This window comes from Hippocampus bargibanti, linkage group LG10 (genome assembly GCF_051943395.1).
Source record: "Hippocampus bargibanti isolate YZ-2025 linkage group LG10, ASM5194339v1, whole genome shotgun sequence".
Taxonomy (NCBI): Eukaryota; Metazoa; Chordata; class Actinopteri; order Syngnathiformes; family Syngnathidae; genus Hippocampus; species Hippocampus bargibanti.
This window is the reverse complement of record NC_142743.1, coordinates 18,352,907-18,368,123: the sequence shown is the minus strand read 5'-3', so window position 1 is coordinate 18,368,123 and position 15,217 is coordinate 18,352,907. Positions and strand designations below refer to the sequence as shown.

The 15,217-nt window shown below is 40.9% G+C and overlaps 1 protein-coding gene across 2 annotated transcripts in view; it reads right to left on the bottom strand.

The window, feature by feature from the left end:
• The window catches only part of grin2bb (glutamate receptor, ionotropic, N-methyl D-aspartate 2B, genome duplicate b), a 103,766-nt gene that overhangs the window by 11,503 nt on the left and 77,046 nt on the right, over positions 1-15,217 (bottom strand). For both annotated transcript variants that reach the window (XM_089006597.1, XM_089006598.1), the window contains exons 7-13: positions 12,112-12,226; positions 11,818-12,023; positions 10,087-10,258; positions 6,895-7,048; positions 5,598-5,723; positions 2,760-2,989; positions 694-854 (exon numbers count right to left, since the gene is read on the bottom strand). In XM_089006597.1, the coding sequence (XP_088862723.1) occupies positions 694-854; positions 2,760-2,989; positions 5,598-5,723; positions 6,895-7,048; positions 10,087-10,258; positions 11,818-12,023; positions 12,112-12,226 (1,164 nt within the window). The remainder of the gene's footprint in view (positions 1-693; positions 855-2,759; positions 2,990-5,597; positions 5,724-6,894; positions 7,049-10,086; positions 10,259-11,817; positions 12,024-12,111; positions 12,227-15,217) is intronic.

Genomic DNA, 15,217 nt, shown 5'->3' with positions numbered 1-15,217 from the left:
TTCGTTTATTTATGTATATAAATATTAAATTAAATATAGAACAATGAGATGTCTTTCCGTTCATCCATTTTTCTATTTTTTGTATCTCATTTCAATTAGTTTGCAAATTGTAAGGTGCACATTTGCTTGCCAAAAGGCTTTTTGTTTGATTTTTGATGGACTACACACACCTATTCATTCATTATTATTCATCGATTTGAATCTATTAATGTTAAGAAAAAGCATTTTTATAAAATTGTGTAAATGTGGGTTTTGAAGTTCACATAAAGATCACACGCTGGAGAACCTCCACGAGCCATCCCGATTTAACACAATCAACTCTGAGGGATTTGACGGCTCATTGACAAGACGCTCTCAAAATTGCCGACAAACGATGCCTTTGGGCTGGAGATATTCTAATGGAGGATCACTATCACATCAAATTTGCACTTTGAATCTCAACACCAGATGAGTTATTAGTTAGCTTTGAGAGGCAGTCGGCGTAACATCAGTTTGTGACTGCGCTTTATGCGAGTGCCCACCCACACTGTTCAAAACACTCGTTCTTTCTCGGTCTTCACCCTCTATGTCCTTCATCATATTTTCTTCTGGTTGCATCATTAGAGAAACGTTTTCCCCTCCTCTCTTTCATCCCCACGTCGGTCCCTCCATTCGTCCTCCTCCCCGAAGCTGCTCCCCTGTCCCCCTTCTCACCCGGTCTTGAGACTGTACAGGGCCTCATCCACATTTTTCTGATGGAAGCTGGTCATGTAGGTGTGCATATCCCGGTAGTTGTTGCGGATGTTGCGCTCTGTGCTCCCATTGGGAACGGTGCCAAAGCGGAACGGCGGTGAGAATTCGTTAGGCTTCTGGAACTGTTGTTATCAAAGTCGGGGGATGGAAGGAGGGGGGGGGGGGGTAGAGTGGGGGTGGCGGTTTCCGGAAAAAGAAACCACAAGGAGAAAATGACAGAGGAGTGCTCGTTAGCATAGAAAAGGCACCGAGACGCATCAAATAGCCTTTAATGCACTGTTGAGCAGAGGACAGAACGATGCTTTGGGAAGCCTAAATGAGCTAAATGTTTGGAGGGATGATGTACGTGGGAAAATCTCAAGGACTAACACACCGTATTAAAAAGTAACATGAAAAAGTGTCCTGCAGCTCATTATAAATTCCTAAAAATGACCAAGAACGGATCCATTCTACCGTGTTTTTAGAAATGAGTATTCCGCTTAATTCCTCACATTGTTTGACCAAACAGTTTAAATTTCCAAATTGGCATGCTGGTTAAGACAATTATGTGAGAAGATGAAGAACAGTCATGGGAAGGTAAGTCAAGTAGACAAACTCACATTTAAAAAGGGAATACGTGTCACCGTTTGCTATCAAAATAAAGCATTTAGCCAATTGATAATGACGCTTGTTTTATGCAATACAAGCATCTACAAAAATGTTCTTTTAGTGAATATACTAAAGGTATTGTTTTGGTTTGGTTTTACTTATGATTTTAATTTTTAGCACTCTAAAGTGGTTGCTTCTTTTCAAAGTAATATCATTGTTACAAATGCTCAAAATGTCAACTTGCCTGAAGTCAATTCCAGTATCTTCTCAAAATTGTAAGCCTAATCGTAAGCCTAAGCACATCTGCCTCAATCATGTCGGAGCAAAGAAAGAAAAACAATTTAGGAGTGTTGTTTATTTCTGATCAACTCGCAAAACTGATGAATTTTGTTTCCCAAATTACTTTTTTTGTTGCCTAAATTAATTCATTTTCAAGTTATATTAAAAGTATTATATCAAGACTCAACTGTAAAATACTAACAAGAATATTGAATATCTCTCTTCTTGACACATTTGCATCTTCATTCAGAGCAGTCTTTTCACCATAATTTCCATGACATCATCCTCTCAGAATTATCATTTTTCAAGCACAATCAACACTATAATGGGCGGGAGCCGATGAGTAATAATGGATGCAAAAATACATTTATTTAGCCATATTAAACACTGATCAAGGTAAACATTGAAATAGTACATTTAAACGGTACAAATATTGCTTTGTTCTCAATAGATAAGAGAACAAAGAAGTAGTGTAGTTGCTGACTGGAGACTTAAAGGACAACCGACACCATTTTTTTGTTTCCTAACTGACATCAGACATTTTATAATAGAAATATAATAATATAAACGTTTTATAGCAACTAAAATACCCAAAACACGCAGGCTGATATTTTTTGGTCAAATGCAAAACACCAATAAAAATGACTTAAAGTGTCCCAAAACTGCTTCAAAACGACCTCAGAATGTACACTATAGTAATATATTATTATACTATTTTCTTTTGTTACACAGTTTTCAATGAGGTTTACATAATCGTTCCTTGTTTTTGTAGCCTTAGGAAAAATAGCATCAGACGATGCTATGCTAGGCACTACGCTAGCAGACGCCGCGCCATTTTTTTGGTGTGCTTGGTAGCATTTGTGTTTTGAAATTTCACTTATTACACGTGTGATTGTTTGAGAAAAAAAATACGTACAATTTTGAATCACAGTCTGTGCAATTAAAAGTTTTAATATGTTAACAGTGTTTCCGACTTTTATGAGCAGATAGTTTTCAACCTGGGCATTTTAGCTCTTCTGAGACAACTTCCACTGAAATATGAAGGCAATGGAAAACTAACACACAACTTCTTTCTCCAAGGAGGCCATAATCTCCACCTGCAGCGCATTAAGATTATGTTCCAGCACCCCATAACCTCTGTGCCTTGCGAGCGTTCCCACCTTTTTGTCTGACAGGCCTGACACCTGGTCCACGTACTCCTCCTGGATCATGAAGGCTGCCAGGTTGGCAGTGTAGGAAGCCAGGAAGATGACAGCGAAAAAGGCCCACACTGACACCATGATCTTACTGGTGGTGCCTTTGGGATTCTGTACCGGAACAGAGTTGTTGAACACCAGACCCCAAAGCAGCCAGATGGCCTTTCCGATGGTGAAGGATGGGCCACCGGGTTCTAGCAAGCGAGAGAAGAAAATAAACACGATAGGTAGAGGATGAGGAAACAAAGGCGTTGGGATTGGGGAGGTTGTAGGGGGTGGAGGGGCGGGTGGGTGCACAATGCTGATAGAACTACTGGTGGATATATTGTCGATTCTCATTGTTAGTTTGTTGTCGGTTGTAAAGTTAGTGGTGGACCGTCAAGGCCTGCAAAGCCTTCTCTGCTGGCCTAAAAATATCTGAATCACAGACTGATGTTAATTATACTTTGTCCATGAATTGTTATTAAATAATTTCAAATTGTCTTTCAGCTTCCTTTCATTACTTTTTCCCTACTGCGCTGCTGTGTGTTTTTCAGATTCAAGCAGTTAACCAATCACGTTTCAGCCATCATTTGTGACCAGGGTCAGAAATCTACCTGGACGCCTTCACAATCAGTTCTGCAGGCGCTTAGGCATAAAAATAAATGTCAATGTGACTGTTGCTTTAACCAATCAGATTTCGAGTTAGCACTCATAAAGGGGTACCAATCCCTTCTTGAAGGCTCTGGTCAACGTCAGAGTTTTCACAAACTATGATTGGCTAGTCCGGGGTGTCAACGTCATTTTTTGCCGCGGGCCACATTGTAGTTATGGTTTCCTCTCGAGGGCCGTTATGAATTTGGGGAACCCATTAGAATGTTTAAATCCCTTCAAATATTACATATAGAGCACACAGCAAATTAATGAATAACTCGTTTTCAAATCTGAAGTCAAGAATAATGACTTTTATTGTGGTTGACATCCAAAAATATGAAATTTTGGCTCAGATTTTAGCAATCATCATGGAATTTAACAAGTTTGATTTTCTTTCGCGGGCCGAAAAAAATGATGTGGTGGGCCGGATTTGGCCCGCGGGCCTTGACTTTGACACCTGTGGGCTAGTCACTAGCCCACAATGGCTGAAGGAGGAGAAGAAGGGGATTTGGTTGCAGATATACTGTTAAAGCCATTTTCAAGATGGACTTTTCAAGAAAAGTTGGACCTCATTAATTAAGAAAGGTCGGACTAGCAAAAATATCAAATAATTTTGCATTTTTATGAGGTTATGATTAATGCTTTGCCATCCTCCGCCAATTATCTTCTCTGTGGTATGAAAGAGCGACTTCTGACCCCATATTATGAATCTACACGATGGTAAAAACTCAAATAGTTTAATGACAGTATTTCTTTCATCACAAGTTATTTCCTGGATAACGGTACCCTCTAGTACAGTACATGTAATAAATCACACCACACTTTTTTACAGTGGCAGCTGTGAATTGATTCAGGACTTGGGTCGACATGCACGGACCGCCATTGCTTTTATCTGTATACTCAAGTCATAAACTCAATTTACCAAGCTACTCATTCATAAACACCCCAAGTAGGAATTATAATTTTAATGTGATATTATAATTATTGCATCAGGTGCATGAAAAACAAATCCTTCCAAACTAAAGTTGTAATATGCACTATTAGAGAGGCTGTGGCACGGAAGGTAACTGATTCACACACTGGTCGCAATCAGGACAGCCTCATGGTTTGATTCCGACGGCCGATTTTCTGTGTGGGGTTCAAGTTCTTTACCTCGTTGACAGTTGCGACCAACCTGCACGTTCAGATTTAGCAGAATCATCTAATATTCTGGCCGCACGATGAGAAAGCAGCCACCCAAAGAGACGACCTTATCCCGAAAGAGCGTTCTGTCCATGTTTGTATTGTATTGTATTAGCCCGTATTAGTCTCACAGTGGAGAAATTTACATTTCACAGCAACAAAGTTAGAGAAAGAAGAGGAAAGGACGAAAATAGATTGTCTCCCATTTCCTGTCCCCCGTAAATCCGCTTCAATTCTAAGGCGCGACTTGTTTGTTTGTTTGTTTGTTAGTGTGTAAGCTGGAGTGGAGTGGGCGGGGCTAGACATGTTACAATTTTTCTACATCTGGAGCAGGAACAAGAACAGGAAGGCACAAAATACAACAGGAGGAAAGATTTCTCCAACTTAAATACTCATTGAGCGAAAAAAAAAAGGCTGTGAACACCAGTTTTACAGATGAGAGATGTTATCTTGAATGGCTGCTGTTACACGAGGCCAATTCAATCCCGACAGCCTGGCTCTATAAAACCGCCAGGAAAAGCAAAGAAATTGAATTTGCTGGCTTTGATGGGAAAATTGATTGAAACTGGCCCACTGCCTGGGAACTGCGTTTTGACACCCAGCGGGCAGTGACGCTACGTTATGCCGTGCATTGTTCAAACTGACAACTATTTTCAATGTAACACAAACGCCTGAGCGCATTCCGCCTTTATATAAACCGGGAGAAGGTGGCGTAACGCTGGTGTAATACTTGATAGCGGCACAGTGAGAGTGTTCAGTCTTTGACACTTGTCTGATTGTGTTAAACAAGCCTTTTCATTTGAAAAAAAAACTTCAAGTGAGTGACAATGGAAGTAAATGCTCCATGAATAGAAACTCGCAGCTTCCTTTATGGGCGATAATAGAAAAATTGATATTCAAGGTAACTCAACGGGGCTGCCAAATGACTCAGCTCCATTATATGTGTGCGAGTGTATGTGTGCGCGTGTGTTTGCGCAAGCCACTCACCTCTACCGTCTGCCAGGCAGCGATTGTAACCCACCGGGCTGAAGTACTCAAACACAAACACGGCGACGGCAGACACGATCAGCAGCATCACAAACATCATCACCCACACGTCAGCACTGAAAGGCTCTGCAACACAAGGCCAGTGTTAGGTTAGGTGTTGAGCGAATGTTGATTCAACCGCCGTGCAACAGCTGCACAATCCAATTGGAAGTCAATACAGTTATTGTGTTACCTTTGAGCCAAGGCACATATTTTTCATCAGAAATAAAATGTCCCAGAGCGGCAAAAATTGTCCCAGAGTGGCAAAAAACACAAAAGTACACTTTATACTGTTATGACTGAAACAATATAAAAAACTCAACAGTTTATTCATCTATTGTTTAACACATTCACTGCCAGACGTGCAAAAATATGTTCACTCCAGTGCCAGGGTTTTTGTCATTGTCACTTGAGTTCCAGGACCCACAGAATATTGAGTTTTAGGATGACATAAATATTCAACGCAGCGTGAGAAACCTTAGACTCTCTTCTTTCATCAGAAAAAAAAGAGTTAATTCCTAAATTATATGGGTCTGGAGTTATATGAGCTTGAAATGAGGGCGGATGTCCAAAATACAACGCAATACCTGTATATACATATAGGTTTATATAATGCTTTAACAGCAACTGAAGTTGGAACAAAGTGCAAACATGGAAAAAAATTGAAATTTTGCTTCCGTGTGAAAGGGAAAAACGGCGCTCTATCAGCACCCCAGCAAGAAAAAGCCTGAACAAATTCGGGACTGGGGCTTCATGTCATATTTCCAATTCCCGAATAAATTTGTGAATGGCAGTGAACAAGTTAAGTTATGTAATGAAGCGTTTGTAAACAAGAACAATCTTACAGTATTACTGTTATCACAAAAGAGAATTTGAATATCTGGTTGATATTTTTGGAAGCATCATGAAAGATGACATATTTGATTCCTTCTCGCGGTCCACTAAAATGATATGGTGGGCCCGATCCGGCCCCCCAAGCCTTGAGTTTAACACATGTGCATCAAACCAATCTGACAGGTCATATTGAATTATAAAGAAGTTGATTTAAAAGGTGCGCGTCGCTCTATTTTTTGCATGGATTAGTTATCAGTAACAAAATTCGGACATTCGTCCATCAAGATTTGTAAATACCCACAGACGCCACAAGATGGTAGGAAAGCATTTTTGTTGCATGTTTCGCGATGACCCCAAAAATAGCTAAAAGGTGAGTTTTTCAAAAGATAAGCAAGGGTAGGCCCCCCGAATATCATGTTCTCACCTAGAAACGCAGAAGGTGACACAGTCCCGTTGCTACGGGAAACCATGACACTAATTCCCGTCTCAATGAAAGGCACGGAGAAGTCGATGACCTCGGACCGCTCCTCGTTGATGGTGAGCGAGCCCACCGCCATGTGAGCGTTCTTAAGCACCACCTGGCATACACACGCACACAAATACACACCCAAGGGGAAAGGCACCAAGTGAACATAACATCAAAAACAAGCAGTGGTGGATCGTCAGGGCCTGCAAGGCCTTCTCTGCGGTCCTAAAATCTTAATCAGATTGATGTTTATTATATTTTATCCAATAATTCTTATTAAAAAAATCCCAATCATCTCTCTGATTCATTTCATTGCTTTTCCCTTGTTGTGCTGCTTCCAGATGTGTTTTCATATTTAAGCATTTAACCAATCACATTTCAGCCATTATTTATTACCAGGGTCAGAAATTTACCTGGATGCCTTCACAATCAGTTCTGCGGGCCCCGTAGCATAAAATAAGTGTCGATAAAACTGTTGCTTGAACCAATCAGATTCAGAGTTGGCGACACCAAGGCCTTATTTCCTATTTAATGCTACCCTATAGTGGACTTGTAGTAAATCACACCACACTTTTTATGACTTGCAGTCGCAGCGGTAGCTGCAGTCAAGATTGTACAGACCATTCCCAATTTACGAACGAGATACGTTCCGAACGGTCATTCGTAAAGTGAATTTGTTTGTAAGTTGCTTCAGTACTATATTGTGTATGGAATGTACGGTATTTATTCGAGTATAACGCATGCATGTGTATAACATGCGCCCCTTACTTTCAATTAAAAATCTGTATGAAATTTTGTTTAACTTTTTCTCGGCTCAGAACAAGCATATATTGACAATGTGAACACTGAATGACAATGTAAACACTGAATCCGAACTCTGGATATTGGTAATTGTGCAAGACAGCAATGCTTAACTCGTGTTTCAGTGTGGGCGAGGCGAGGAAAGGAAATGAAGCATAGCGAAAGAAATTGTCATCAACAACTCAAAAAAAAAAAAAAAAAAAAGGAATGCGCATGATCCAGATCTTTCCGAGAATCGAAACTGAAGGGCGAGAATAGCCATAGAAATGCTGCTCCCCTCCTCGAAGGGATAAAGCATTAAATATATATGAGATTTGTTTTTCCCAGGCCTCGTTTATAACGCGCACTCAAACTTTGAGTTCTTCTTTAGGGAGAAAATTTTGCGCGTTATACTCGAATACATACAGTAAGGCTGATATAAGTATGTTTAAGGTTTATATAAGTATGTTTAAGGCGTCTATAAGTAACATGTATTGGTTTGTACTGATAAAATATATACGCTATAAAGATACTGTATTTACATGTACAATTGGAGGGAAGACCACATATGTTACTACAAAAATGTTGGTATGTACAGTTGTTCGTAACTCGAATGTTCATAAGTAGGGGAGCGTCTGTATAGTCATAAAATACATATTAATGGTTAGATTGATTCAGACGAAGCACTACTGATGGCCTAGGCGTGAAATGCACGGTTCGCCACTGAATTGAACTCCATGTAAATCACAACAGAAGAGAGAAAAAAATAGTATCATTGTCCTCTCGATGGGTTTATTCGGGTATCTTTAGCCTGACCTTTCACAGCATCAAGCTATGAATAAAAATAGGTATGAAGGAATTGTTTTATTTTTCGAACTGGTGAGCTGTTTAGGCCACTGGCGCTCTTTCAATGAGCATAACCGTGATCTACCGAAGATCTACCTTCTAGAAATAATACAACCAACAGTATCTGCTGGGGGGGTTTGCATAGTCATATCTGGCCGCACAGGTTAAAAGCATTTCTTTGAAGATGATATAAATGTCACCAGTCATGATCAATCTAGTGGCATATCACATTGAATCTTAACGGCTTGAGAATGCCTCAAGTGTGTGGAATTTGAGACGCAAGCACAGTTTCTCTTTCCATCAACCGTTGGGGGGCCTCAGTGGGCCCCACACAGGGGGGTATGGAGCTGACGAATCGCGTACCCTCAGGCCAGGTGGAGGGAGTGGGGGAACATGTGCTTGATGATGTGAAATTGGCATAAGCCCCTTTCAGATGATTTAATTAGGCCTATCTAAAATGTAAATTCCTGCGGGCACAATGATAATCTCTTCCTGGCTGCGATATCAACAACAAACATCTGAAAAGGGAGTGAATGATGAAACACAACGCTTCACAATTCGGAAGAGACTGTTTTGTAATTAAGACACTTATTTCTACGTCGCTTTTAATTGAAAAAAATTAGATGATTACTCAAGTCTGGCAAATGAGTAAATTCCAGTCTGTTCTCGGGAATAAACAAATCTTGCGCGCGTTCATAGTGATGAAGCATCAACAATTTCATAGTTTCCAACGAACAAATATTGTCAACACTCACATTGGTTTCTTAACGGTAATAATATTGCAATAAGATTGCTTTGTTCAGTGCGAGAGAAAAGGTGAGAAAAATTTAGCCTTAGCGTGGGACAATTTCTGGCCGAGAAGAACCTCGTCACTCACGTAAACTAACTCAGTGTAACTTGCCGTTGGTTTTGATGATATCAAGATGGCCGGGATGACGGAGCGGCGTAGCATTTCTGAATTCATGTTTCCATGAGTGCCTGAGGGCATGGCAGGGAGGGGGTTTTGATTGTATGGGTTTTCTTATTTTTTCAAGGGTAAACATTTGTATTTTGGATTTGAAATGTATGTTTTGAGACATGAGTTTATTTTCATCATTTCGAATACATTCTACAAAAACACAAAAGGTCGGAAGCAAGCCTTACCATGTCACCAAAAATAAATAAAGAAATAAATAAATAGAGAAATACAGTAAAGTCTCGTTATATCGATATCGGATATATCGATAGTCCCGGTTATATCGATACTATTTCTATGCACGCACGGAGAAAATTACATGCAAACAGGGTCGGATATATCGATAGTCCCGGTTATATCGATATTTTTTCGGACTCCCTTGAATATCGATATAACGAGACTTTACTGTACATGAATAAATCCAGAAAAAAACACAAATAAATGAATAAATCAAAAGGGGCACCAAAAAGTACGTTTTAAACCACACTATTCAGATACAGTACATAAATGCATTAATAATGTTTTTTAAAGTTTGACTTGATTCTAAAAATATATTAAACCGTCCTCACCTCTCCTACCATTCCATTCCACGTGCCGTTCACCTTCTTGCCGTGTTTACCATTTGTGACCAGGTAGAGGTCGTAGGTGAACTTAACCGCTTTGGCGATCTTCTTCAGGATGTCGATGCAAAACCCTTTGCAACAGCGTTTGATGTAGATGCCCGAATCGGCCGTTTGGTTGCTGACAGGGAAAAAGGGAAAGGCAGAAGAAATGTAAATGTTAATATAGGTCCAATGGCTGTGGTATTCATTTAAATTCTATTTGTTGGAAACATTTTGAGAGAGAGAGAGAGAGACAAAGAGATTGCATGTATGGAGCAGGGAAGTCATTTCCACAGTGTGACAAAGCAATCTGGTAATAAATAAACTACAGTATGTCAAGAGCCAGGACACCGTTAAGTAGTGCAAAGTCGCGACTCAAGAAGTCATCCCAAATGCAAAGCCGAACTCCCGCAATGCAATGCTTCTTCTTCTTTTTTCATCGTAATGCTGCATGTTGTTAAAGCAGATGTCATGCAAAGGCCAGAGTATGTTTGATTGTGTCTTTTAAAGTGAAATGAATGCGCAAAGACAACTCCGTCAGTAGAATGTCACGGGTTTATGAATTCACATCATGCATGTGAGCCATCTTCATGATGACTGAGGTACTGTAACATATTCCACAAATAATGCAATAATGAGAACACAGGGGTGTAGCCATCTGTGACCAGGGTTGTGAGGTGTGTGCCGGTGAATGTTTATTCCTCCATTTTACACACTGTACTTTATATAGGTCACGGAAAAATTCAATGTCCTGAAGTTCAAGTAGGGGTGACGCTGCATGATCTCATTTGCTCTTGCACCTTCATATCAGTTTATAATTAGATTAGATTAGATGAGCCTTTATTTGTCTGACAGTGGGGAAATTTACATTTCACAGCAGCGAAATGAAAATACAGGAGCTGCTGAAAAGGCAGCCACTCTCGCGGCGCCATCTTGAAGTAAAAAAAAAAAGAAGAAAAAAAAAAACAAAATAACAAATAATGTGACTCAACACAAAAGACACAGACAGTCATTCAATCTTAAACACTTTCTGCACCCTCTTTCTTGTATGAATTAGTTCTAGATGAGAGAGGAGAGGATCAAAGCCTCCTTTTCACCAGTGGATCAAGGGATGTCATGGTGGAATGAGCACGTCTGCTATAGGCTAATTTTTGAAAGCAAACATGAAGCTGTGGCATCCAAAGACGAAACCCCCACGTAAATCCGCTTGAATTCCAAGCCACGACAGTTCCACATATGCATCGGCGCTCTGCACTGATACTCCTTTCTTCTCATTGCGGGCTCCTCAAGCCAGGAAGGTTTCAGGAAAAGAAATGAATAAAATAAAAATCAAGTAGAAAACCATCCCAGATGGGTCCATGTGAACCTTCTTTTGCCCAGTAGAAGATGGAGTTCGTTAAAGGCCCCCAAAAACATGCACGGCAGGCTCCTAAACAATCTCAATAGTACTGAGGTGTGAATGTGAGCACAAGTGGTTGTTTGTTTCCATGTGCCTTGCGATTGGCTGACAATAAGTACAGGGTGTCCCCCACCTAGTGCCCGACAACAGCTTGGGTAGACTCCACCACACCCCGAGACCCTTGTGAGGATCAAGCGGATTAGAAAATGGATGAAAATCTATTTTTGATATACAAAAGCTACCTAACTGACTAGTGTCACTCAGGACCCCTTTTAAAGACCCTCGCCCATCCTCCTCACCTGAGTTTAAGCTGTTTACGACAAGGCACGGTGTTTCTCATGCAGGTGCCACTCAGAGGGTCCACGTCCTCCACGATGACAAAAGGCGCTTCCTCCAGCGTGACGATGGACAGGTGGTCCTCGTGTTCCTCCGCCGCCGAGTAGAGCTCAAAGCGAGGCCATACGTGGTACTTCATGGTCAGAGAGCCCTTCTCCCACTTGCCCACCTGCGCAACAAAGAGGCCCGGTGACAAATATCCTTTTTTTTTTGGGGGGGGGGGGGCAAAATAGCCACATCGCAAACACCCAATTTACCCTGTCCCACTGTCTGTCTTTGTCGAGCAGGATGATGACCAGTTTGGGAAAAATCTGGTGGCCCTCCTCGCTGAACGACAGGTTACGTCCTTCAAACGTCACATTCATGATGTACCTGGCAATTACATTGGAATCCCAAATGTCAGAACATGGGCTGGGGGTGGAGGGGTTGGAAAAGAAAAGATGGCGCTGATTTCAACGCGTTGAGACAAGGTGTAATCATCCGACGCTTCATCGTATAGAAGACAGTGCAGTATCGCCAGCGGCTTAGTGTCAAGTGGGTAAATGTGTGAGAAATATCGCCATCTAAATTCTATACCACGTTCACCTGCGAGGTCACGTTGTGAGTCTATTTGAAATGTGTCCAAGCAGAACAGAAGAAAGAAAAAAAACAGGCTGTCAAGAAAGATGAGGTCCATGGACCAAAACCAGAGCAACACGCGCAACTTTTCAAACTAAGGCAGTTGTATAAAAGATATTAAAATCACATCAACGGGGGATTTGTCACGATGGCGACTCGGATACGACTTTTCAAAAGTGAATGTCAAAAGTGTTTATGACTGATCAGGAGGATTATTGGATTCGTTCTATTTCATAGACTTTGTGTTTACTTTGTGACGCAGACCAATGGAGAAAATCTCTTGGTTTCTTATATTTGTCAGAAGACAAATTAACTCATTCACTGCCATTCCCAATTTATTCGGAAATTAAAAAGCATGACGTGGAGTGACATGCCTGAATTTGCTCCAGTTTTGATTTTTCTTGTGGGGGGTGCCGATAAACCGTTGGTCAGACCTCTGCCATTGTTTTTCCTTTCCACGAAGGGGCAACATTTGCCTTTTGTACAGCCGCCCCGATTTCAAGCTCAACAAGCAGAAACAAATAACGTAGAAATGAACAAATTGAAAATATGACGTAAAGCGCCATTCCCAAATTAGTTCAGTTTTGTTTTTTCTTGCTTGGATGCCGATAAAGCGCTGGCCAGACCTCAATATTTTTTGCCTTCCACAAGGGGCAGCATTTCCCTTTTTTCCATGATAGTGCTTTGTTCCAGCTTCAGCTTTTGTTAAAGCGCTATATAAACCAATATGTATTGCATTGCATTTCGGACAGCCACCCTCATTTCAAGCTCACATAACTCCAAATCCATATAATTTAGGAATTAACTCCTTTTTTCTGATGAAAGAAGAGTTTGTTACGCTGAACTGAATGTTTATATAGTCCTAAAATTCAATATACTGTGGGTCCTGCAATTGGAGTGGAAATGACAAAAACCCTGGCACTGGAGTGGACGCATTTTTGCTCATCGTCTGGCAGTGAATTAATTAAGAGTCGAGATAAGCAAAACAATTTCAAATGTGCATGCGCAACCAGGCAGCGAAACATTTCAATGGCCACAAATGGTGCGATCAGAATTCAACTCTAAATCTGCGCATTCCTTTTTTTCCACTTCCGTTTTCTTTCAATTTGTGGGTTCTTTGCAATATGTAATTACAAATTGACAGATCAATCAAAACTCTTTTTGCTGAGTTCTATTTTCCATCCATTCAACCATTTTCAGTCAACCGCAGGCGCGCAGTGCTAATTTATACACGACAGTCAAACCTTGGTTTTCGACCATAATCCGTTCCAGAAACCAGATTTGGTTGAAAATCAAAACAATTCCCATTATAATCAATGTCTGCTTTCTTTGTTTTGTTTTTTATTCTGTTGGAAGAATGCAAACACGCCTGCTTACAATGGAACGCGCCATGATGATAAGGCGTCGGTCACAATGAGACGCGACACAAAGGAAGTGAGGTATAAGGAAGCGCAGGGCAGTCGATGGTGCATTCAGGTGCGCTCAGTTTGGTTGAGAACCGATTTTCGGTTGCATAAAAAAAACACCAAAGCGAACATTTTTTTGGATTAACAATGATAGCCTCATCTTTTTGTTGTCATTAATAATAACGGGTCAGAAATATTCATGCCTTGATGAAGTAGCGACAAGTGGAACATATGTTGCCGCTACAGAGAAGTAGCGCAAGGACATGACTCCGTTTAATGATTTCATGGAAAGAAAAGCAGCTGCCCACAAAGTGACAGGCACCGGCTTTTGATTGCCCCCCCCCCAAGAAATCCCCCAGGGTGTCAAAGATGAGGAGGCCAATGGAGCCAAGGGCGAAAGGTGAAAACTGAAATGAAGGGTAAGCGTATGAACCTGCTGTGAGAACTCACATCGTCAAACGTGTCTCAACAAGTGCATATTACCGTTCTTTTTTCCTTTTCCGCCACCGCCTCTTTCCCTCGCTCGTCCTCATCGCAAACTGTGGGGCCGCTTGTCACCATGGAGACGTTCTGCCTCCTCGGAACAACACTCGCCAGAGAAATAAATATTGTGTCTGCATACGAGGAGTACTAAATGGATGAGCCTATCATCTTCAAGTGTGAAAAGACAAACGCAGGACAATAAATCTATTAAGAAGAGATGAGCAAAGGGCCAAAGATTTCATCACGAGTACCTCCCACAGGAACATTGAATGGCTCTGAGTAAGACGTCTGTGGCTGTATCAATAACACACTTTTCTTAAACACACATACGTACACCCACACACACGAACACAGAGGAGTGGAGGCGTCACACTTTATTGTGTCAACAGGCATGACTGGGTGCAGCCTGCTATTGTGCACACAAGATGTGTTAAGCCCCATGAAAGGACTTTTTGCTTCCATCGTTATTTGTGCATTGTGCAACATGTCCCTGCTTGAAGTGGTAAGGGTGCTGACACGTTATTTACCAGTACAATTACAGACACTGTGACTAAAAGTTCTTGCATATCGAAAATATATAAACCTTGGAAATAAGACATGATAATGAAGAGCGTTGTTAACACCGTGTCAAATTTGAATGATTAATGACAAAAACAAATAATAAACAAACAAATAAACAAATAAATACAGTAAAGTCTCGTTATATCGATATTCAAGGGAGTCCGAAAAAATATCGATATAACCGGGACTATCGATATATCCGACCCTGTTTGCATGTAATTTTCTCCGTGCGTGCATAGAAATAGTATCGATATAACCGGGACTATCGATATATCCGATATCGATATAACGAGAC